Source organism: Mustela nivalis (assembly GCF_964662115.1).
Source record: "Mustela nivalis genome assembly, chromosome: 13".
Classification (NCBI taxonomy): Eukaryota; Metazoa; Chordata; class Mammalia; order Carnivora; family Mustelidae; genus Mustela; species Mustela nivalis.
Window position 1 is genome coordinate 13,395,035 of NC_139032.1, and position 24,436 is coordinate 13,419,470.

Below are 24,436 nucleotides of genomic sequence, written 5' to 3' on the forward strand. Positions count from 1 at the left end.
ATTACTTTTGCACCCCTGTCTGCCTGTAAGAGTTCTTTAGCTATAAAATCTTGTTCTTTTTCTGAGAATAAAAGAGTTACCCTTTAAACAATCTTTTAAGAACAAGTGGGGTTTCTTAATCAGTGCTTAGGGAACTGCCAAAAAATCTCCTGGAGATCCATACAGGGAAAGAGAATGTACCAGATTGTGTCTAATGGCGGTACCTGATCCAATATTTTCACATCGGACTCTAACTTGATGGGACAGAATTCAGCCAACACATGCAAAAATTCAAATAAACAATGGTGCCCTCCAGCTGGCCTTGCTTCCTCTTCATAGTTCAGCGTGCACTCAGATTACAGGCTTTAAGGAGCTTTAGATTTAATATCTTTATTGACTCGGAAAGCCAACTACTCCCATCTTCGGAAACTAAATCATAAATATGACAGATGTTCCTCCTTGACATCCGATATTCATGGAACATGAATTCTCGTTACGAGATGGATCAAGTCAATAGACAGTACTGACCTATTTTAGAAAACCATTCTTCCCTGGCAAGCAGAAAGTCCTTGAGGTTACCAAGAAATTGGTCTGCTTTCTAAAGCATTGGCACTCTTGAGTTAGGAGGACATACTTACTTTCAGAAGTCAATTTTCTCCATTCAGTGGATTTAAACTAAGGAACTTAGGATGGACAGGCCTGCGTTGACGAAGATGCAAAAGGATACTTATTTGAGGTTCATTTCACTGCCATGAAAATAGATCCCGTCAGCTGTTTCACAGAACAAAAAGGGCAAGAGTTGGAGTGTGGGGGGGAGAACAGGAGGGGAGAAGAAGACATTATGTCAATCGTCATGTTTCTTAGAGGGATGAATGGAAATCATAGGCCAGCTGGACTGTGAAGGGCACTAATAGAGCTGAAACAGACAGACACCATCTGAATTAGAGATCGTGGTGATGAGGGGACCTGTTTTTATTCTCAGATTTTGCTTTCCACATGCTTCTTCTGCTTCCTGTGTGTCAGTGTTTCAGGATTTCTTAGAATGAGAGCTTCTCTGCTTCCCATTAAGATAGCTTTTTTCTAGTGATAGTTTGCAAGGACAGAGGGGGACATTTTCACCATCGGAGGGCTCCAAATACTGACTGTTTACTAATTTATTCCACTCTGTAGCCCTGGGGCTGGATAAAGAGATTGGAAACTTTGAAGTGGGGAAGGAATTCGATGCCCTCCTGATCAACCCCAAAGCATCTGACTCTCCCATTGACTTATTTTCCGGGGATCTGGCTGGTGATACATCTGAAGTAAGTAAAACGAATTTCGTCAAAAGGCATCTTTATCATGAAGTAGTCAGCATATCTTCCCTGGAGGAAAAAAGAAATTAGAAATTGGAACATTTTAAGGGAATACAGGGGAATCTTAAAAGGGAAAGTAGATCCTTTTCAATTTGCCAATGTAAGAATAAGAATGATGGTACTAACAAAAACTTGTATTTTGAATAGATTTATATATTTGAATCTATTTGACTACAGTAAGTCCATTTCTTTTTCATTAACACAAGTAGATTTTGCCTCTGAGAAATTTGTATGTCTGCGCTTTATCAATCCCTGTTGACTGTGAATTTACTCTTCTAAATGCACAGAATATTTTTTCTTATTATTACTTCATTTTGCATTTTAGGCTGTAATCCAGAAGTTCCTCTACCTAGGTAGGTGGATATATGTCTCTGTGCTAAATAAAATCTTTCCTGGTCTTTCTTGGGGATGGCCCCCTGCATGTGTGGCCCCATAGGTTAAACTCTATGCGTGACCATTTCCTTTATTATTTTAACATTCCTCAGCATCAAGCCCATTTCAGGGCATTATCTGAAATGCCCGTGTTCCTCTGAAAGATAAATCCAAAGCTAAAGAACGGCAGGTTCAGGGAAGAGGCCGTTGGGTCCCTTCCTCCCCGTTCACTCTGAACACCCGCCCAGTCCTTCCTACCATGTTCTATTTGTGATAAGTTTGTGGTGGAGTCCCACCACCCATGTTTGGTGTGTGTGTGTTTTGTTTTATTTTGTTTTAACGTGTTCTCACATTTGATTCTGTTCACTGAGAGAAATAAATAGTACGGAAGATTCTACTTTGCCCCCCACTTGGTCTGGGGAGCTCTGAGTACTGGGTGAACTTGAGAAAGAGATGGAGGTGCCGTTTCTAGAGCTCCGTTCCTGAAGGCCCTCCGTCTCCCCATGCGGAGGATGATTTTGGCCTGTAAAGATAAGCATTTCCTTTACTGTCAGGGCTGGAAATGCAAACCACTCCAGCTGACAGGGCTGCCCGCAGAAAGTGAACCCAACTTTCTGTGATTTCTGCCTTCGGTGCAGAATTCAGACCCTAATCCTCCAGTTCGATGGAACCCCGTGTCTTGGTCATGTCCCCTTGTCCAGATTATGAACAGTCCGAGAGGAAAAATATGTAGCTTTTTGTATTTTCCCTCTCAGAAGTGGTATTTGTTTTTAAATCCCTCCCTGTGGCAATTAAAACACCTAATGACATAGGAGTGCCTGGGTGGCTCAGTCCGTTGGGTGTGGGACTTTTGGTTCCAGCTCAGGTCATGATCTCTGGTTGGTCATGGCACTGAGCCGCAGGTCGGGCTCCACACTCAGTGGGGCATCTGCTTCTCTCCATTCTCTGCCCTTCTCCTCCCCCCACACTCACACACTCTCTCTCTGTCTCAAATCAGTAAATCTTTAAAAAAAAAAAATTACGTATTGACATAAAAACACTTTATGAATGATTCCTTCATTTTTCTTTCAGGAGATGACCGAAATATTGAGGAGGTTTATGTGGGCGGAAAACAGGTGGTCCCCTTTTCAAGCTCAGTGTAAGACCCTCGGCCTCTACGAATTCTCCTGGGATCACGTGGTTCTGCATCTCCCTGGTGCCCAGGCCGAGTTAGAAAGTCCAAAAATAGTATCTTGTTCTTGGGATGACTCTCTCTTTCTGTGTCTAGTTACAGTACTCACTTGACGAATCGTTTGAAGGGGGTCGTGCTAATTCCCAGCCCTCCGGCTGGGAGGATTCAGAATCTCTCCCTTTTGAGCTGTTTGGATTTACTTTAAGCTCAAATATAAGGGAATGTTATTCCTGGTGGGGTTCTTATTGTGAGATTTAAGTCAAATCGATCTCGTATTTGGAAATGTGGAGAGAAAAGGTATTCCTGTAAGGCTAGATATGTTGAGCTAATAAATGTGAAAAATCAGAAAATGGAAAATGAACTAGTAAATATATTTTTATGAGGGAGAAAAAATTAGACTACGAACATGCATTGGAAAATCACTTCAGATTATGATTAAAAATTATGTACTGAGCAAATTAATTTCAGAGGAGAACTTGTTGAATTTTAAAATGTGTTTCTAGATTGATCTTGTGTTCTGGAAATTTGCACTTAATGGAATTTGCATTTCAGAGACGTGTTATTGTTGTGCTTTGCCTTCTTTGGGGATGAAATGTCAGAAATTGAATGCCACATGCTTTCTTCATATAGTTCTGTGCTGCAGAGTGTTTGACAGAGGTTGGGTGTTAAAGATTTAAAGACTCTTAGGAATATTATTCATATAACTACAGGGTACAAATAGTGGTATTTTTGTGTACTTTAAAATCACCTTAATGTATAAATGTGTGATGCTATTATTGCTTCAGTGTTATTAGAAAAGAAACAAACTCCATACTCCACTGTTGTGTAGACTGGAGTCTTCATAAACTGGGTCACGTGCTGGGCAGTAAGGAGCTACCAGTACTAAAAGGAATGGTTTCATCGCAATGATGGGGTCTCCCCAAGAGGTATGCCATGGTTGCTGAATATTTCACCTTTAGATCTCAATCTGGTAGAATTTAAAATGAAAGACAAACTCAGTTAAATACATTATTAAAAATCTTTAAACCCTGCTTACTGAAAGCACTGGATTTTTCCATTTTATCCTGTTGCCTTTTTAATTCCTTATAATTTTGGGGACATTCAAATTTTAGGATAATGAAAGTACATGCCCCACTTAAGGTTTATAGTAATAGGACTCACCTACACTAGACATCTAGGAACATTACACAAAACAACGAGTATTTTTATGCTTCCCAGTACAGTGTACTTTTCCATAACCTATAATTAAAAGCAAAATTTTTAATAAACTCTGAAGAATATTGATGTGAACATCATTTAAATACTACAGTTTTCTCATTTAATTTCAAATACTATGAACCAACATGGAAAAGGAATAGATTTTCTTACTGTTATCTTCACACTCACACCTAGGACTCAAGTGTAACTCCTTATAATTTACCTTAGAGTAGAGAATATAATAGGATATATCTATATTATATTAGGTTCTTACAGACCTAAGAACAAAATTCCCCTCTTGTACTATAAATTTGATCCTCAATTAGTTGTACTAAATCAGCAGTCTGTTTTTCCCGGTGGAAACACTTTTAGATTTGATTGTGTACACACAACATCTAATGATGGAACACAATTTTGGTCTTATTTTCATTTTTTAAAGAATTTCTCTTATTTGAATACAGCTGACACACAACTTGATCTTATTTAAGACACACAAGCAGTTTGTGTTGTGGGATATTAAGTGACTCCGTAAATTTAGCTTCCAGTGGCCAAAGGAACATGGCTCCCTGGTGTCTAACCCACAGGAGTGGACTGACGAATTTAGATCAGATGTGTAAAATCCTCTCATAGGCAGCAGCTACATTACCAGCCTTTGCAAGATCCTACACTTGTACCTTCCTTAAGGAAGTACGTGTCGATGTCCAGCACCAGTTTTCACTTCGATGAAGGATTCTGTATATAAACAGGTGTGACCCCAGCAGCAAGAAGAGTGGCCATCTACAACCAGTCTGTCAAACATTCCATTTAGCCCCAGGAGTATCTTAAGACCTGACTATCTTTTCTGGTAAAAATAGGATGTGTTGAAATGTTTACGTGTAGTTCGCTCTCCCTGCATCTCTTAGAACTTCTGTGTTTTCGTGGCTCTCAGCGCAGTGGTCCTGAATGTGGCGTAGGCTTTGTGCAATATGGCAGTCTTTGGCCGTACATGTGGTCAGAGGCTCTACACCTTGAAATGTTAGCTTGGCCTCATGTGGCTTGACTTTCTGAATTGTGGAGAAGCAGTTTTTCAAGCCAACCCTATTTGTCACTTTATGGTCGAATATTTTGCTCTCTGACAGGAAAGAAAGAATGAAGGCTCCTTAGCAGTCCCCTCCCCTCGCTCTGTATTGGTGGAGTCGGGTTTCATGGCGTTTGTTAATGGAATACACTTTAACAGGTAAAAACTGAGTTAATAGTGCTGACAGGCCTGTGTCTGAAAGATATTTTCTACAAGAGAACAGAAAAGGGGGCTGATCGGGTAAGGTGAATTGAATTTCCAAAAGGGAATGAAACATGGGATTAGGACTGAGAGGTTGTCCTGGTAATCGTACCCTGAGACTAAGAATCTGCTCCCTTCTTTGGTTCTTTCTCTGATTTCATTGTCGAAGGTGCTAGAATCCAAGAGAATATCTTGGACCTAGCTCCCTTCATGCCAGGAGGAAGTCTTTCTAAGTTATTATTGTGAGCACTGAACCCCACAGAATCTCTTTTTCACTGCCCTGAGAATTCTGCATAGTAAAGGGAGGAAAGTGATCAGAAACTTTCCTGTTACGCTTAGCTGATCTTGAGCCCTGGAGTGTCCCTGTTGGCAACTACAGAGGTAACACAGTGGATGTGAGATCCAGCAATGTATTCTGAACCTTCATTCCCTTCCAGACTCTTCCTATTTTTAAGCTTCTCACCTCAGAACCAGACATATGGAAAGCTTTCAAGGCAAGCTGGAAGGCCTATTGTATCAGTTCTACCTTGGGCGTACATGGAAGATATCTAGACCTCCACTCTTTTGTACCCTAGTGGACATCTTTTCCATCTTTTCATTGTTGTCCATTTTTTAAGGTTGTTGATGCTGCTGGACACATTCACATGTCTAAAAGGAGCATTCTGAATTTTTAAAAGGTAGACTAAGAAATGTGTCATGGCAATGTCTTGAAATAATTCTCAAATTAAACGGACTGTTACGAATTTTTAAGTTTTTTGTTTTTTGGGGGTTTTTTGGTGAGTCTTAGAAGAGATATTTGCAACCTCAGATCTACCCAGCCCCTTTTAGTATGATTTTGGGCCCTGACCCTTTTCAGTGTCTATAAAGAAAGTGTGTAAAGAAGTACACAGACGAACAGACACTACTGGAAAGCCCTAGCATTGGACCCCATGCGTATTTTCACAACCAGCCTCTCCCTTCCCCGCCCACAGGTGAGAGATTGAGAGCTGAGGGGTTAGTCTATAAATCTAGTCCAAATTTACTGAAATGCAAAACTTGGGAGACCAGTGATGGAACGCATGTAAATTTTTTTTTTCAATTACAAGTTTTATTTATTGTTTGTTGTCGGAACTCTTGTAAATTCTAAGACAGCTTTCAGCGTCCACGGGGAACAGACACCATGGGGCACTGAGTTGCCTGTTTATTTCCTGTTCAGGAGCCTGTCAGAAAGCATTCTCTATCACAAACCACCTGACATTATATGTCGAACTCCGGACTGCTGCTCTTAAGGACATATATGTGTGTATTCATGAGAACATTTTTACTCAGTATTTGTGTGATTTGCTTCCCTGTTCATGTGCTGAGTGAGCTCCTTTGTGCTTCAGACAAAAATAAATGAGATTTTGTGTTTACATTTTTTTGTTGTTGTGAGTTCTATCGCTCTGACAGAGGGAGATTAATCTTGCAATGTGTTTCTCCTTTTAACATGAGTTTTTTAAAATAGAATAGAATATGTAGCTGTGGGCCAATGTGTATCTTCCATTTTATGATAGACAACATACATAACTTCTAAAAATTAAGCTTATAGAATGTCAGCCATTTAGATTGCTGTTACTTTTGATTTCAGTATAGTTAAATTTCTTATTTTCTAACGTCACAACAGAGTAAGAAATGCACATTAACGTCAAGAATTGGTGCACACAGGAGCATCTGGGTGGCTCAGTGGGTTAAGCACCCGCTTTCAGCTCAGGTCATGATCCCGGGGTCCTGAGATGGAGCCCCACATCAGGCTCCTTGCTCAGCAGGAGCAAGGAGCCCAGCAGGATTCTGTTTCTCTCTCCCTCTGCCTGCCTGCCTACCGTTCCCCATGCTTGTACTCTCTCTTTCACTATCAAATAAATAAATAAAATCTAAAAAAAAATACTCAGAATTCTCAGGTGAGTAATCTAAAAAAAAAAAGTACACCTAATTTGTAACTGAGCAAAGAGTTCCGTTAATAGTTAATCAACAGGCATGCGCAAATTATTGCATGGTATTAAATTAGTCATTTAAATAAAGTAAGGTTTAGATACAAAAATACTTGTCAGTAGCAAAATAGGACCTGTACTAGGGTGTTTTCAGGACCACATGCATTTAGAGGAAAAGGATCCTTAAGTATTGCCACCAATAAGAGTAGGTTTTGGTGTTTTTTTTTTTTTTAATTAATCTTGCTTTAAAATGGGATAAGAGAAAAAAATTAAAGGAGTTAAGGAAAGTATTCTGTTCTTTAAAAAGTGATAGAACATTCTTTTAGAGTATAAATCAACTTTTTCACGAATTCAGACTCATCCCCTCTTAACGATCAAGCCTACCTCCACCATCACTGTAAAATTACCTTAGATCCATCATATTTCTTGGGTTTTTCCCATGCTTCTACATTGGTTGAGTCTGCATTTTGGGGTGGGAAGAGAGGTTGCTAAAAAAAAAATATGGGAAAACCTTTAGTGGGCAATCTTTCCAAGGAAACTCAGAAAAAAACCATTTTTACCTAAACATAAAAAGTGATCAAGAAAATATGAACAGCTGACATGGGGTTTTGTAGGCCCCTTGAGCCCTCCTTGATTGCCTGGACTCTGCCCTTCCTTACAGGGAAGTCAGCAAACATTTGCTCTTCTCTTGTAGAAAGAGAGCTCAAAGTCATAGCAGAAAAATCCAACATACAAGAAATAAAGTCCCTGGAAAGATTTATCATTCAGTTTGATGATAAAAGGTTCTCACAGGGGCGCTGGGTGACTCAATGGTTTAAGCCTCTGCCTTCGGCTCAAGTCATGATCTCAGGGTCCTGGGATCGAGCCCCGCATCGGGCTCTCTGCTCGGCAGGGAGCCTGCTCCCCCCCCCCCGCCCCGTGCCTGCCTCTCTACCTATTTGTGAACTCTGTCAAATAAGTAAATAAAATCTTTGAAAAAAAAAAAAGGTTCTCATATCTGCTTGAAGACTGAAACTTACAGCTTCACTGTGAAATTAATTTCTGTTCTAATTTGGGACGGTCTCCAAATCAGACTTGTGTTTTACTTCTGTCCAACAAAGCCACAGTGAGTACGTGAGTAATTCAAGGAAGAGTTTGACTCTTGTGTTGTAATGGCTCAATTTGCTTCCTGAAGCGTTTGAGAGGCTTTAAGCTGCTTTGGTGGTGGTTTTTGTTTTTTTGTTTTTTGTTTTCCTGCAAAAGTTGATTGCTTTGCCACCTGAACTTGAGAACAAATCGAGGGACGGCTTTGTACTTGGAAAGCACTTTGAAATCTCTACTGAGTCACGGAAACCAAACCCATAGATAAGGAAATGAGAGAATTTTGCTATTTCAAAGGAGAATTTCAGAGGCTCAGAAAAAGCAGTGCGCATACTTCTTTCAAAATTCATGTACATTTTTCTCCAGGCAGAGCTGTGACAGATGAATCAGGCTTGGCCAATTACATATTCTGGATTAATCTATGTAAGCACCACCAACCCTCCAGCATCATGAACATGTCTTGAATGTCTGTATCCAAGTAAAACCACACAGTGATGACTCAGGCATATGGGTGTGAAAGACAAGCTGTGGGGTTTGGGGGGTTTGTGTTTGTTGTTGTGTTCAGCTCGGGGACACTTTTTTCCTTTTTTTTTTTTTTTTTAATGCCCAGGACAACTGTGCCCTCTCTCGCAAGTGGGATCTTTATTATAACCTATAGGGGGAAAGGAACCCATTATGTATAACTTGTACAAAATTCTCATGTTCCTTATAAAATTAATGCACAGATATAATGAGAGAGAAATCAACATATATGTGCAAGACTTCATTAGTTTGTGGTACTATAGGCCATGTCTCATGGCATGATGGCTTCTAACAGAAATTGCAGATAATAAGTCAAATTGCCCTGAAATGTATGTAGCTGTTCTCCTAGGCCTTTCATGTGTTGGTAAAACTGAATACTGAAGATTAATGAGTTGCTTCTTTTAAAAAAGACAGAAATCCATATCTGCAGGAAGCATAAATAACAGCCTATCAAGGAATGTTTAATTTGCTGATCATGAAGTTGGTACCTTTTAGACCATGTTCATTCAAGTGATGTTTTAGTAAATACACACCACATACCGGGCACATGGCCCAGTGCTGAGGGTTAAAAACAATGTCCACCTCTGAGGAACTCAGCCTGGGATGATAAGTGAGAGATCTGGAGAAGTCAGTGACAGAGGTATGGAGTGCTCAGAGGGGCAAGCTTGGGTATCTGGTGGGCAGGGAAAACAGAGGGCAAAGTCTAGTGGTGAAGGTGTCACAGAGGAAGCAGTGTCTGAGCTGTGAAGAACAGGAACTTTTCTATGTGAAGATTCTCCAAACGGTGTTCCCAAAGGAGCATGTGATTAGCAACAGCCGTCACCATGAGCTTGGCCTCTAAAAAAAGTAAGATAAGGTTGAGGTGGACGAATCCATTGACCATAAAGGTCACCAGGAGTGAAGGTTTCCAGGCCCTTCATCCTAGAACCTCTGATTCAGTGGGTCTGGACTAGAGCCTCCAAACTCTATTACGAACAAGTACCTTGGTGAGGACAGAAAGCCGCTGTAGTGACAAGGGCCATCCCGGTGAAGACAAGGACCAGACAGGATCAGAGGTGTGAAGAGAGAAGACGTGTCAGCCAGTGAGTCCAGAACTAGGAGCCTTGTGTGCCACAAGGGTCCTTGACCTGTTCACTAGGCAGATGTGTGATGAGCTCACAGTACAGACAGACCTGCACCCCAGTGGGTGGGGAGAGAGAGGCCGGCGGCCATGTTCCTTCCACAAGGAGAAACCCGAGAGGATGAACGCTGCCCAGAATCATCCAGATGCCTGCTCCTGACTCTGGGGCTGGAGACCGAGGAGCTCCTGTGCTGCCTGACCTAACCAGAGGCCCCAGGGCTGCTGGGGCTCTCAATGCTCTACCATTTTGTGGGCTACCTCGTTGTCCTCCGGGGGCTCATGCTTCTGCCAGCTTTGTTTCTGCCACTTGCAAATCAAAGAGCCGAGACTAACATCCCTCTAATCTCTTTGCCCCTCATATGGCTGAATTCTTCGGGAACAGGTTATAAACTTTCTTCTTAAAGAAAGGACTGAAGGATAAACAAAGAAACGATCACTTCACAAGCAATCTGGCCATGTCCACAGCCCAAGCCTGCTCAGAGGCTCTCTCTCCTCCACATCCATAGGGACCCCCTGGGGCCTGAACCCTCCGGGACCCCAGACCAGCTCCACTCAGGGTTCTCTAGCTCTGCTCCAATAAAGGAACTAGGGACAAGTCGCTCCTGGCAGAGTCCCAGGTGGGATACCAGGAGAGTCAGATGCTGCTTAAAGAAGTAAATGGCAGCAAGTGTAGCCAAAACAAGAACCTGTTCCCTCTCCCAAAGGGACTTCACAGAGTGGAGGAAAATTGGGGGACGACCTTGGGAGTCAGGGCTAAAGATGGTACAGTCACATGATGGAAGTGGCCTGGCTCAAGTTCCCATGGAGCACCCCTGATCGAGAAATCCACGGATGTAAAGGAGAACACTGGTCCCACTGAAGATTCAACAGCTGTTAACACACAGCTGTTCTGACACTGAAATCCAGGGCTGTGAGTTAATACCTTTGTTGAGGCCTTTCAGGGCTCTGCCCCTACCCAGCTGGACTGACCAAAAAACCGGGTGGGAAGCTTCCCGGGGAGGGAGAACCCTGTGACCTTGGGAGACAGGGTCAGGCATCCTTGCTGCCCAAGGAAACTTGAACTCAGGAGAGTGAGCCTCACCCCTGGGTGTGGGGCCAGGAGTCTCTCCTGCTGTGTGCCCTGTCATTATGCACTGCCCTTCTCCTGGGTGGAGAATGGGTAATGACATGGCACTGCTTTGACCTCCCCAGCGTCCCGCAACTTTAGGTCAGGTCTGGAGTGCTCGGAGCTCACAGCTGGACTGCTCTGGAAGCAATCAGTGTTTTCCACGAGTGCAAATGGCAGTGGACAAAGAAGATCACTTTCTGTTTGTGCAGGAAGCAGGCGTACATCAGAGAGCACGCTCTAACAGAGCCTGACCTCCAGCCCCCTGATGGCCTCTTCTGTCCGCCAGGCACCTACGTGGGTCAGTGGTGGCCCACAGGATACTGGCAACCAGAAACAGAGCTGCGGTCCCTTTGGAGTCACGGAGGGCCTGACCAAGGCCATGTGCCATCTCCCCAGCCAGCCCTGGGGTGGTGCTCAGTGCCCTGGTGGAGAAATGCTTGGGTCAGGCCTGAGTGTCCTCGGGTCTCTCTCAGAGACTCTGGTCTAAGCTGCCGTGATTTTTGTTCCCAAAAAGAACTAACCCACCTTAAGGAGAGAAAAAAGCTAGTAAGAGATTCTCTGCTCAGTTTGCAGGATACTAAAAACTCCACGAGAGCCTGCTGGAGCCACAGAGGCAGCCGGGAGGAGGCCAGTCCTCTGAATCACCCACGCCGAGTCCAGCAGCAGTCAGTGAATATCCCAACAGGTAGCATCTTCTCCGGAGGACAGGGTAGACCTTGTCCAAAAAGAGCAGAAAAGCTTGACTTCAAGGACAGACAAAACCACTTGAAAATGCATCAAAATCCCATCGCCCCCTAGTGGCTGATGGCAACAACATTTTAGGGGCGACTCAGAAGAACATAGAACAACTTTTGAGGGAGATGATGGATGCTCTGGCTGAAAACACTCATTTTCAGGGAAGCCCAAAACTTTCCCAAGTAGGAAAGCTCCGAGAAGGGGCGGTGCAGGAACTGCAGGGGCAGAAGCAAATGTCTGAGGAGGAAGCAAGGGGGTATGGGACGAGCACTGGTCAAATACTCAAAACTGCACTGAAGATGGTAAGTTTGCCTGTTCTTTCCAGAAAACATTACATGATGGCAACTTGACAATAGACAGAATAAATCACTTGGTCTGTGAAGCAGAAGTTGATGTGAAGAAACTCATTGATGCTGTTAACTGAAAAGACTTGAAAGAGAAAAACAAGGACATATTGAAGAATTACGTGAAGAAAGCCAATGGAATAAGGAGTCCAGAAATCAAAGAAAAAGTCAGCAGTCTGGGCAAGTATGTTTACAGGGTAAACATTCACACCTCGGAAGTGAGATTCAAGTGCTTCCGCTAAGCCTTGAAATACTGCCTCAACTGCCTCAAGAATGTAACACAACTTGACAGAAAACCAGTTGAGGAGGGAGTAACCGCTGGAGAGAGGAGAAACTGTGAAAACATCAGCCACTGCCCTCAGAAGTGCGCCCCCTACTGGCAGATGGCAGAAGTCTCGGAGAAAAGACTGGAAAGAACCACGTCCTGCCGGCAGAGATGGTTGGTGGGCAGCTCTGTCCATGAGATTTAAAAGCTCAATAACCTAGCAAAGAACATGGTCCAAAAAGACACAAACTGGCTGAAGCTGAGTTTAGATTCCAACTCTTTCCCTCATGACTCCCTGCGATTCTGCATGCAGCCAAGGGCAGGGGCCCCGTGTCAGAGAATCTTCCTGGATCATCAGGTCCCCAAGGAAGCATTGAGGCCAGGATCTGGGTCACCTGTGGGTTTGGTCAGGTTGCAACAGGTGAAATAAAAAGTCCACTGAACATCTGCAATCACCTGACTGCACCTGAATATCTCTTTAGGAATAACTCTGATTCCTCTCTTTTCAAGTTTGACTGAAGTTATTTAATTAGTGTTACATTTGTTCTTATTGCCAAAGGCAGTGTATTTCAAATACAGATAGTTTTAGGGACGCATGGGTGGCTCAGTAGGTTAGGTGTCCAACTCTTGATTTTGGCTCAGGTCATATCTCGGGGTCATGGGATCGGCCCTATACCAGGTTCCACACTGGGGCATGGAGTCTGCTTAGGATCCTCTCTCTCCATCTGTCCCTCCCCGCCAAAACTCCCTCTCTCTCTTAAAGTAACAACACCCCCAATATAGATGGTTTTATTATAATTCTTATGACTACATTATTTCCACTTCAATTCTGTCTCCTCTAAGATAGTATAAGTACTTTATTTTGATTTGAAATAAAAAGTCCACTACACTAACCCAAAATTGAGAGAGGTTTGACCTGACTGGATGAAGATGTTTAAAACAATAAAGATAATGTGTATATGCTGTGAGTTTTTATCAGAAACCTAAGAAGTTACTAAATATTTATATCAATGTTTTAAATACAATGCCAAAAAACCCTCAAATAACCACACTCCCAGCTAAACATAGGAATATTTTTATTAGTTTTATCCTAAATTCATGTTACTTTGGAGGAGTTGATATTTTGCAAGTACTTGTTCCTTTTGTGATGCTTTTTTAGCCCTAATTATCCTGTTAAGGATATTCTTTGCTGTTTAAACATCTCAAATTTTATGCAGTCAAAAAGGGTTTCATTTGTGGGGGGGGGGGGCATGTGCTCTCTTGAGAGCAGGCAGCCAATGCTGAACAGTCTATCCTAAAAGGGGTAGGGTCATTTCTACACACAGGATGCCTTCCTAGGACACCCCATCCCCCACCATCACAGATTATTAGTCCTTGTACTTGATCCAACCTAGGCCAACCCAATGCTGTTTTCCTGGAATTAGAATTCAGGACCCAAATAAACTTACCACTGGGTTATACGGCAGGATCCTTAATGACAGTTGTAGTCAGAGGCCGAGGGTGTGTTTCCCTCTGGGCTTGGCTCTTACAACCCGTGGGTGTGCTAGATGTGTAAGCAGATTCAGCCAGCAGAGAAAAATAGGACCCCCAGGGCGGGCCTGTGCTGAGAAGCAGAGAAGAGAAGCTGTGTTGGATCTCTGGTAATTTTTTTTTTTTTTTTTGGCCCCAATTAAGACCCCCAAGGGAGCACCTGGGTGGCTCAGTCGGTTGAGCATCTGCCTTCAGCTCAGGTCATGATCCTGGGGTCCTGGGACTGAGCCCTGTGTTGGGCTGCTTGCTCAGTGGGGAGTCTGCTTCTCCCTCTGCCTCTGGTCCCCCTGTTTATGCATGCATGCACGCGCACGCTCTCTCGCTCACAAATAAATAAAATCTAAAAAAAAGACTCCCAAAAGATCTGTATGTGCTTCCTTGTTGCAGGTCCCAAAAGATTTATTGTATTAAATCCTTTACACCCTTTTTCCTCTCTCTCTCTCTCTTTTTTTTTTTTGTAATCCTACAACTCTTACATAGAGACTTATATGCCATTAAATGCAACCTTGTCATTCTTTCTTATCGCCCTGGCAAATGCAGCTGAACTTGAGCTGGAAAAGGGTTCGGGTGTCGATGGAGAGGTAAGAGGTCCCTCAGGAGGCTCAGAAGGTATTTCAGGTATGCAGATGCCAAGACAGAACAAAAACAAAGACGAGGAGGAAAAGACAGACAACCCTGTCCCAACTGCTAGGGTTCAAGTGTTTTCCTAATAATCACACTTGTGACCACAGAAAACAAAAAATGACCAGGCCTCAACGGAGAAGTTAACCATTCATGAATCCTTATTCAAAACAAAACAAAACAACCCATGCCATGGGAATTTAAGGGCCACATGTTTCTGGGCCAGTTCTCAGTAAGAGTGCCCATGAAGAGTCCCCAACAGCAACCAGTTGGGACCCCTTCTCACTTCTGAGAGCGTTCCTTGTATCCTCGCTTAATAACACTCCATCGCTTTGAGGCAGACATGGGGGTCCATCTTCTGCCATTCTGACCGTCACACAAGTTAGAGTTAGGATTCTTCTCTGGTGAGGTGAAACACAGACCGTCCACTGGTTTGGCTACCGGATGAAATTCTTTACGTTTGCACTTCCCACCTGTGAAATTAATCCTTTGCATTTAAATAGCTGCCATGTCCTGCGGGCTTCTCAGCTACACACTGGACAGGAGAGAATGTCTCTTAGCTTCTAGGAGGATGGGACATGTGAGTCATACAGGACTCTGCAGTCCTTGGAGGGGTGACACAAATACCCCAGAGGGAGGACACCCCAACAGGGTGCACCCCCCATTCTGTGAATAGGAACAGAATTCCCCGACTTCTTCTCTTACTTTTCTTTAAAAGATGAGAAGTAAACTCAGGTTGATGTAATGAGAGGCATCCTTATTTTATACCACACACTGTCCAACTGATTCATACTGAAGCCACTCAATCTTCACAAGAACCTAACGGGAAGGGACCATCATTGTCTTACTTTCACAACAGAGGCTGAGGCCCCCAAAATTAAATAACAGGGTTGGATTCAAGGCCTGGTAAAGAATGCTGGTGGGATAACTGGCAAACTCTGAATAATGTCTGCAGATTAGATCAGGGGTCTGCAAACTGTCTTTGGGAAGGGCCAGAGAGTAGGCATTTGGGGCTCTGTGGGCCAACAAGGAGAGCCGCTCAGAAGTCTCTGTCACAACTACTCAACTCCGTCTCTGCAGCACTAAAATTAGAACGTCAGTAAATTTCACTTGTTAGGTTGTTCTCAATTATTTAAAAGCATCGGTAGCTACAACTGATCAAGGGAAAAGGGGTTCTCGGAGACGGCTGACCAACCAGCACGGGAATTCAGGCCTCAAAGCCCTTCCAGGTTCTTCTTTCCCACCCCATTTCCCCCACGTGGGCCACAAGCACCAAGTATGCAGAAGTAGAAGGGCAGAAATCTCCCTCCCTGCTTGCGCTCGGGGCTCAGACCTCTGGAGAGCAGCCTTCTCTGAACCCACCGGTGTTAAGTAAACCTCCCATCCTCCAAGGTCTCTGAGGGACATTTGGTCCTTCCTCCAGGATCCAGTCCAGGTTGCATAACACTCGGCTCCCTGAGCAGGTAACCCAACTGCACTAGCCCAGGGTTGCCACTGCTTTGGGGCCACGGCCGTGTGGTGACGCAACGAGCGTCGTAAAGGAGTAGGCGCGCCCGGGCTGATTTCCGGCAGTCTCCCGTCTGGTCGCCAGCGACCAGACCTGCCCCGCTGTTCCCACCCGGACTCAAAGGAGGCCTGGCCTCTGAGGACTTACTTGGTCTCCACATTGGATTCTGGTAAGGCCTGGGACCCCAGGACCAGTCAGCGCTGCCCCCACCCCGCTCCCCACCAGTCAGGGTGGAAGGGGAAACTGACTGCTTCCCAGAGACCTCTTAGAGGTGTCGCAGGTAGTGCCTCCCAGGGAGGGCGGAGGTCCCTCAGGTCAAGAACCCACCCCCCCAAAAGGGGGACAGGAAGGAATTTCCAAAAGGAATGCCACAGGTCAGGGCCTCCCAGGGCGGGAGGAGCTGTAATAACTCCTGGAGTGAATGCGGGAACGAATGTGCAGTTTGACCTGGCTTGTCAGGCGGACTGACTCTGTGGCTCCCCGGGCGGACACCTTTAGGGTCCCCAGAAGCCTAAGGAGTCCGAGTGGGCCCTAACTTGTTTCAGTGGTGATCTCATAAGGTCTAAGGCGAGCCCCTGGGGCTCCAGTCTAGAGTTTATAGGGACTTGCTAACGGCAGGAGGCACCCATGTGTCCTCTGGGAGGGCGGACCGGCGAGCATCTGACTGGCCTGTCCTTTGGAGAGGCGCCCAGCCTTTGTCTTGTCTGCGCCAACGACACAGGGTTGACGCGAGGGCCCCTGCTCACCATGGGTGGAAGCTCTTTAAAACCTACAGTCTTAGACTGTCTGCTCGAAAATTTTAAGAAGGCTTTCTCAGGAGACTATGGGATCAAAACATGTCCTGGAAAATTGGGCATATTATGTGAACTGGAATATTATATTATGGAATATTATATTATATCATATATTATGTGAACTGGCCACCTTTGGGGTTGACTGGTCCTCTGAGGGTGCCCGGAGACCCCCCCCCCCCCCCGCCACTTTACAGAATTATGGTTGGGACTCCCAGACACCCTGACCAATTCCCATGTATTGAATCCTGGCTTCAGGTAGCCCATACTCTGCCCCCATGGGTCCAATTCTGTGCTAGTAGGAAGGACCAAAGTAATGCAGGCCGCATCCAGGGTGGTGCAGAACTGGGAGACGGGGCATGGGGAGGCAGAAGAGACGAGGTGCTGCCAGAGGGCAGAGGAAGGGTTCCCGGTTCAGGAGCTCATCAGTTCCTAGACGGTGAAGGGAAGAACCATCCTCCATGCCTCAGGCAACACGGTTCCTCCCTTCACCGTCTAGGAGTGAGAAGAGCGCCCCCTGGACTTGACACCACCCACTCCAGATTTCCCCACCTGTCTCAGGTGAAAACTGATCGTGGGGAGGATCCAGGTGGAACATAATTCAGTGTGCAGGTTTGTCGGTTTAATTAAGATAGACGTGTCTTTGCAGTTATCAGCAGTAAATGTGAAACTTATCCTGTCAAATGTTTCTGAAGGTCAAATAACCTCGTGTTATCTCTGTTGGAATTTGTTAGCAAAAGGATGACTACCCTGGTGGTAAGTGGTCTTGAAGTTTTCTTGGGTAATTGAAATAGCTTTCAAAGTCTTTGGTAAACTGAAACTTTAAAGTCTTGCTTGGAGGATAAATGGGAATTGAATTCATTGGACATTTAGGTCTTTCCCAAATAGGATAAAGTGCTAAATCATTAATTACTGGACATAGATTTGTGATTTGAATTCCTACTGCAAAGAAACTAAGGATATTGGGGGTACCTTGGTGGCTCAGTCGTTAAGCGTCTGCCTTCAGCTCAGGTCATGATCCTGGGGTCCTGGGATCGAACCCCGTATCAGGCTCCCTGCTCAGCGAGAAGCCTGCTTCTCTCTCTCCCACTCCCCCTGTTCCCTCTCTGACTGGCTGTCTCTGTCAAATAAAATCTTAAAAGAAAAAAGAAACTAAGGATATTTAAATCTGTTGGTAACCATGTTTTGTGCCTAACCAATTCACAGATTTGCCATCTAAAGAATTCTGGTGTAACAATTTATAGTTGGTTACTCCTTAGTCTTCACTGGAGATAAAGGTCTCTAAGTTAGAGTGTAAAATTCTGCTAAGACTGATAGGAAAGAAGGGAACCAACTCTGTACATGGAAAAGTAGGAGATATGTAAGAAAAATGAGGAATGGGAATGTATTTTTGATGAAGGTAAAAGAAGGTAATTTTGTCCTAAATGAGATGTTTGTTTGGAAACAAATGGTTTGGGACAAAATCTGAATGCAAAGGAAAGTTGTAGAGGGTTTATGGAGGGAAAACTTTGGAATGGAGTTTTAGATGTAGTCAGGATGGACCAAGCTTGAAATGAATGGATTTTAAAGTGCATTGGGATAAGATTGAAAGTTTGCTTTCTCTCAGTTCAAAAAGAAAGTATTCTCCAATTGTTGGTCTGCTCTTGGTAAGAAAATGCAAGTAGTTGTTTTCTCTCTGCCTGCCTAGAAAAACCAGTTTCTCTGTCTTTAAAGTTTATTAGGTCTTTCACATCCCTAATCTTTTTTAGGTGCTTTAAAACTTTCTAAGGTTTTAACAAACTTCCCCAAGATTTAAATCCTGAAAAAAGTCTTGTCGACTAATTAGGCTTGCTTGGTTAGTTTATAACCTCCTGGTTCTGGCTGTTGAGTGTTACGTATCACAGAATAACTGAGTTTCCTTGTCAATTGTATCCGAGTGGAATCCCCTGTCAGATCATTAACAATGTTCATTTCTGAGTTTTTTGTCATTTATAATTGTTCTTAATGTCTTGCAAAATGAATTTCATCTTTCAAGGAGGTTAATATAAAGGACTTTTAGGACAATGCAGTTACCCAGTATCTTTAAGATCAGAACTGAAATGAATAAAGAACTTCTAGAACTAAGTAAAAGCTGCATTCAGACTGAACAAGAATCAGTGATGGGGACTGAATGAACTAAAAAGGCAATTGTAGTTTTGAGATCCTTGTTCGAAAAACACTGCTGGTTCTTTAATGTTCGCTCTTCCTGGTTAAGGAAACTTAAGATTTCTATGACTTACAGAAACATGATAAAATAATCATTTGCAAGCAAATTAAAGCATTCAGCTTTTCTACCTGAACTCTCTGAAACTCAAAAGTCTTGGTAAGTAGTCCTTCTTCCATGGCAGTCCTAGTCATTTGCATAAGTTCATTAAGAATCTGTTCTCCATGTAACAGGACACCATTGGAAACACTGGTTATTTTACCAAGGCTTTGACTGGAATGTTATATTTGAGAGAGACATCATAGACTCAGATAGGACCAAAGAGCTTCAAGGAATGGACAGCTATATGAACAGTTTTATGAAACAGTGTTCTGAAGCTTGGAGCCGTAAAGCCCCTTGGAAATGCTGGCCTGATACCTTGCTTACAGAGCTCCCAGCAGCCTCACCAGGTGAGTAAAGAATGTCACTTCCTGGCGGGTGCAGGAACCTCAGGATACTTTGGGGGACCTTGTGAAGAGGAATCTGCCCAAATCTTACAGGTATTGCAGGCATGTCTGATGGCAAGTACTTGGCCTGGTTTCTGCCTTGGAGAGGCTACTAAAAGTTTAACCTAGAGATCCTTATAAAAGTTCTAGCAAAGCAGATTCTAAAAGATCTATATGATCACTCACTATTCTTGCTGAGCTTATGTAAATAATTAGGTCAATTTTGTTAAAACTGGACTTGTTTTTCATTTTTTAAAAGAAGATTTTATTTATTTATTTGACAGAGATCACAAGTAGGTAGAGAGAGAGAGGAGAAAGCAGGCTCCCTGCCAAGCAGAGAGCCTGATGTGGGACTTGATCCCAGGATCACGAGATATGACCTGAGCCAAAGGCAGAGGCTTAATCCACTGAGCCACCAAGGTGTCCCTGGACTTGTTTTTCAAATAAATAAGTCCTAATTTGGCTATCTCTGGAAATGAGGGTTATCTTAGAAAAATTACCTTTAAATAACCCACCTTTGTGGATGTTAAATTCTAGATTTGATTCTTTCTTTATTTTTTAAAGATTTTATTTATTTATTTGACAGAGAGATTATAAGTAGGCAGAGAGGCAGGCAGAGAGAGCAGGGGTGGGGGAGAAGCAGGCTCCCCACTGAACAGAGCCCAGTGTGGGGCTTGATCCCAGGATCCCAGGATCACCTGAGCCAAAGGCAGAGGCTTAACCCATTGAGCCACCCAGGTGCCCCTAGATTTGATTCTTCAAATGTTTGTTGTTTACCTGAGCTAGACAACTTGAGGTAAACTTCAGGGAAGTTGCACAATAGCTCATTTAGACAATCTTCTTGCTTGTTATTCTGTGGGGATAATAACAGAATCCCATGAGCACATAATTATTTAAACAACTGGAAAATGGGATTAATTCCCCAACAACTGTATAACTCAACTAGCATTTTGAGCAATTCTGTGTGTTTGGAATGATGAAACCATTCCCTAAAAGCCAGAGCATGCCCCACTCCATAGGGTTAACTACAGACTTGTAGAGATAATGGATGGCCCCACTTTCTCTGTGGTTGGATTGGATGATGCACTTGGGGATGCCCTTATCTCCTGAGATAAGTTTTCTCCCACTCGCCAGTGATCCTTTGTAATTAGATCAACGCTTTACCTCAAAGAGGTCTTCTTAATGGTATTAAATTTTTTAGTCATATTTATCCTAGAAGCCACTTCTATTAAGGTACAATTGCAAGCAAAGGCTTTAGCTAAGCTCTACAACAGTGCTTCTGGTAAAAGGATGCTCAAAGCTCACTGTGGGACAGTCCCTGAGTATAATGACTTCACATGAGGTCCAGGTTTGTCTTAGAAACCAAAGGCCATCATGGATGATGGAGGCTGGCTTATTAAATACCAGGCTATGCTTGCAGATACACCTGAAGTAATACCTAAAACCTGTCAGACTTGAAACCCAGCTACCCTTATGGCTGGACCTGAACGTCATACTCATACTTCTGTACAGCATGACTGTTGGAGGTCACTGATACTGTTTATTCTAGTCAATGGGATTTAAAAGGCTCCATGCAGGCCACCGCCCATGATAAGCAGGCTTAGAGGAGATCTCGAACAGATTGGAAGCTTAGAAGTCTCCCAACAACTACAAACCCTGGGGAAAACTCTAAGGCGCATCTCCTGAGAAGTTTAGAAAGGACACCCTCAAAACCCAAAACCACAGTGGACAGGTCCCTACATTGTTGTTCTGACCACGCCTACTGCCCTCAAGGTCTCAGGTGTCAACCATTGGGTCCCCCACTCTAGAGTAAAGAAGGGTCACCAGTTGGACGAATTACACCAGTGGAAAGCCCAACCAAACCCATGGACCCGCCCCAGCTGACCTTCGGTGAGACCCATCGACAGATGGACATCTGTTTGCTATGGTCTCTGGCAATCTTCGGCGCGATATCCCTCACCTCAGGAGTTGGACTTTACGCCGCTGCCCCTTCTGACTGGACTTTCTCCCAGAAACTTGGTATTGCTTATTGGGCAACCTTGGGAACCTTAAGGTGGATTGCTAAGTTCACAGAAAGCACTGGTACCAGACAAGCTGCTGCCCAGATACTAGCCTTGCAGGGCTATCAGCCCATAGTAGATGATAATGATGGCCCTCTAAACTAGGTATTTAAAGGGAGCATTGAAGAGGAATGATAAGGAAAAAACTGTACTCTTAAGATGGCCGGCCAAACCAGCACGTGAATTCCAGTCCCTGTCTCAGAGCCCTTCTGGGTTCTTCTTTCCTATTCCGTTTCCCACATGCACCAAAATCACCAAGTAGGTGGAAGTAGAAGGGTATAAAGTACCCTCCCTGCTTGTGCTCAGGGCTCAGAACTTTGGAGAACAACCTCCTCTCAACCCCCTACCACCACCACCACCACCCTGCCCCCCCATATTAAATAAACCTCCAAAGTCTCCCAGTGCCTCTTGGTTCTTCCGTCAGGATTCAGTCCAGGTTCCGTTACACAATAGGCCTTACAGTGTGGTGGAGATGATCTGGCCCTCAGGATCATGACCTGAAAATACACTTAAAAGTATTCAGAGATAAAGTGTCATCGTGTTTCCAACGTGTCTTCACCAGATGGCTCTCCTTCCTTTGCTTGCATACCTCCACTGATGAGGAACTCATTTTAAGCAGCTCAATTTCATTCTATGATCACATAGATGAATTTGAAGGGGATGTATCGGGTTGAAAGAAATTATGGTTTTCTGTGGCTTAAATGCTAAGATAAATATAATTATTTCATAGTGAAATGAAACTGGCCCTCTGGCCCAAGATAGAAAATGGGCATTTTGAGAACAAGAGGTGAGAGAGATTGCAAGCTGTCCCAGGAGGTGGAGATAATGTTTACCGAATGCACCACCTAGTGGCCAAAGCTTGAATAAACTGCTCTGGGCAACAACCGGGGTCTCCCACCAAAAAGTCAAGATGCAGAGAGAGAAAAAGACCAAATTAATTTTACATTGACACCCCGCAGGACACAATTGCACAATTTTCATAAAAGACTGAAACAATACAGTAAAATATGGGAGAGTATTTTTCTAGCAGCAAGCTGGACATATTCTTTTCCTTTGCAAACACTGAATAATCTCTTAGGTCGAACCCAGACTCGATAATAGACCAGACATAAAGAAAACCGTATTTTCAATGCAAATAGATGTCATTTACTCACCATCCTTAGTGAAGACAGTTTCACAAGGGAGAACATGAAACAAAGTTATAAAATCTCAAATGAGGCTTGCTCAATTCAGTCACCTCAGTTCTTAGAAGATAAAAGGCAAAGATGTGTCCATCAGAAAGGAATCATGCATGTGGAAATACTTCACAATGACAAATTTCCATGGGTATGTTAAATGTGGCTTAAGAAGTGAGAATGCAATGCAAACTGTCTTACATATTCACCAAATATGAAATTCAACAACACCACTTGTGGTTTGGTCAATTATTTTCAGTTTCTGCAGATACATGCATGAGTCAAATACGGCTTACTCTAGCTTATGCAAACCAATTACCAAATAGCAGGCACCATGTCCTCTGCCAGGATTAGACAGTCCAGTGAAATCATTAGCAGGGAAATTGGGACGTTGGTGTTGTCATAGTCCGATGAAGAATGTCAAGTCTTAGAAATCTTGAATCTCAGCTTTGGAAGGGCATTCAGTCTGGCCAGCTGGCTGATACGTGAATCCCTTCTTTAAAATCTCCAGCAATGAATATTCAACCTCCTTTAAGCCTGGGGACTGATAGGGAGCTCAAGGCTATGTCCCAAAGCTCTTTCCATTCTCAGACCACAATGTAAGAAGTCTGGCTAAAAAGACCTATTAAAGAGACCATGTGGAGTGACCGTATGGAGAAGGCACGTGGAGATGAAAAAGGTCTGAGGTTGTATGGAGACAGAGACAGCTTTTCTAGCATCTCAACTGAGTCTGGCCTTCCAGTCATCTCTGGGTGATGTAACATACGGACGCAAACTACCTTGGCTCTTCTAGCCCAGCTGAGCCTCCAGAAGACCACAGCCCCAGAGGTCATAATGTGGAGTGCGAGAATGGCCCAGCTGGCCCCAGGAATCCGTGGACCCATGAGAGAAAATCATACAATGGTTATTTTAAAGCACTCAACTTAGGGATTTTTTTTTCCTAGTCCAATAGTTAGACTTAAATGGTTGGAGCATTATGTACAGTGTTATGGCAGTTACTAATTTTTAAAAAGATTTTAACTTATTTATTATAGAAAGAGTAAGAGCATGAGCTGGGGGAGGATCAGAGGGAGAGGTACAAGCAGACTCCACACAGAATGCAGAGCCTGACCCGGGGCCCCATCCCCATCCCATGACCCTGAGATCATGGCCTGAGCTGAAAGCAAGAGTCGGATGCTTAAATGACTGAGCCACCCAGGCGCCCCAGCAGTTTTCAATTTATCACCTCTTCATTTCAAATTCATGGTTTGTTACCTTATCTATGAAAAAGTGACCCGGTCCCTTTAAATGTTCTTCCTTTTTCTGGCACCATGTTAAGCTTCATCCTTAGAGGGTGCTGGAAAGACAGTCCAAGAGGAAGGTTCCAGGGGGCTCTGCACTAGGTTGGGGAGAGCAACTCCTTTCCAGTGCTCGGATGATTGCTAGAGGCCTGTGGGACAAAGCTGTCTTCACACTTTGGCACCATATATATTAAATACATACGTAGAAGTTATAAAATATATATTCAATATATATATTTAATATTTTCTTCAAAGGGAGACGATTGAAGGGAAGAGAGGTTGGTTATGGAATTGTACCTCTCTACTGTTTGAACTCCTGGTTGGCAACAGTGAATTCCCTATGATGTAGCCTTCAA

The 24,436-nt window shown here is 43.7% G+C and overlaps 1 protein-coding gene and 1 long non-coding RNA gene across 3 annotated transcripts in view; one reads left to right on the forward strand and one right to left on the reverse strand.

Annotated features, from left to right (window-relative positions):
• The window catches only part of GDA (guanine deaminase), a 75,386-nt gene extending 68,666 nt beyond the window's left edge, over positions 1-6,720 (forward strand). The window contains exons 12-14 of the mRNA XM_082696597.1: positions 1,150-1,280; positions 1,657-1,684; positions 2,775-6,720. Coding sequence (XP_082552723.1) covers positions 1,150-1,280; positions 1,657-1,684; positions 2,775-2,845 — 230 coding nt within the window. The 3' untranslated portion in view covers positions 2,846-6,720. The remainder of the gene's footprint in view (positions 1-1,149; positions 1,281-1,656; positions 1,685-2,774) is intronic.
• On the reverse strand, positions 1,244-24,213 carry LOC309846937. 2 transcript variants are annotated; one of them, XR_014302201.1, is made up of 4 exons: positions 20,343-24,213; positions 13,898-14,052; positions 7,683-7,763; positions 1,244-1,340 (listed from the first exon to the last, which is right to left on the reverse strand). It is a non-coding gene; the product is annotated as an uncharacterized lncRNA (long non-coding RNA). The 2 variants fall into 2 exon arrangements; XR_014302202.1 differs by lacking the exon at positions 20,343-24,213 and adding an exon at positions 15,963-16,096.
• Between the last annotated feature and the right edge of the window lie 223 nt (positions 24,214-24,436).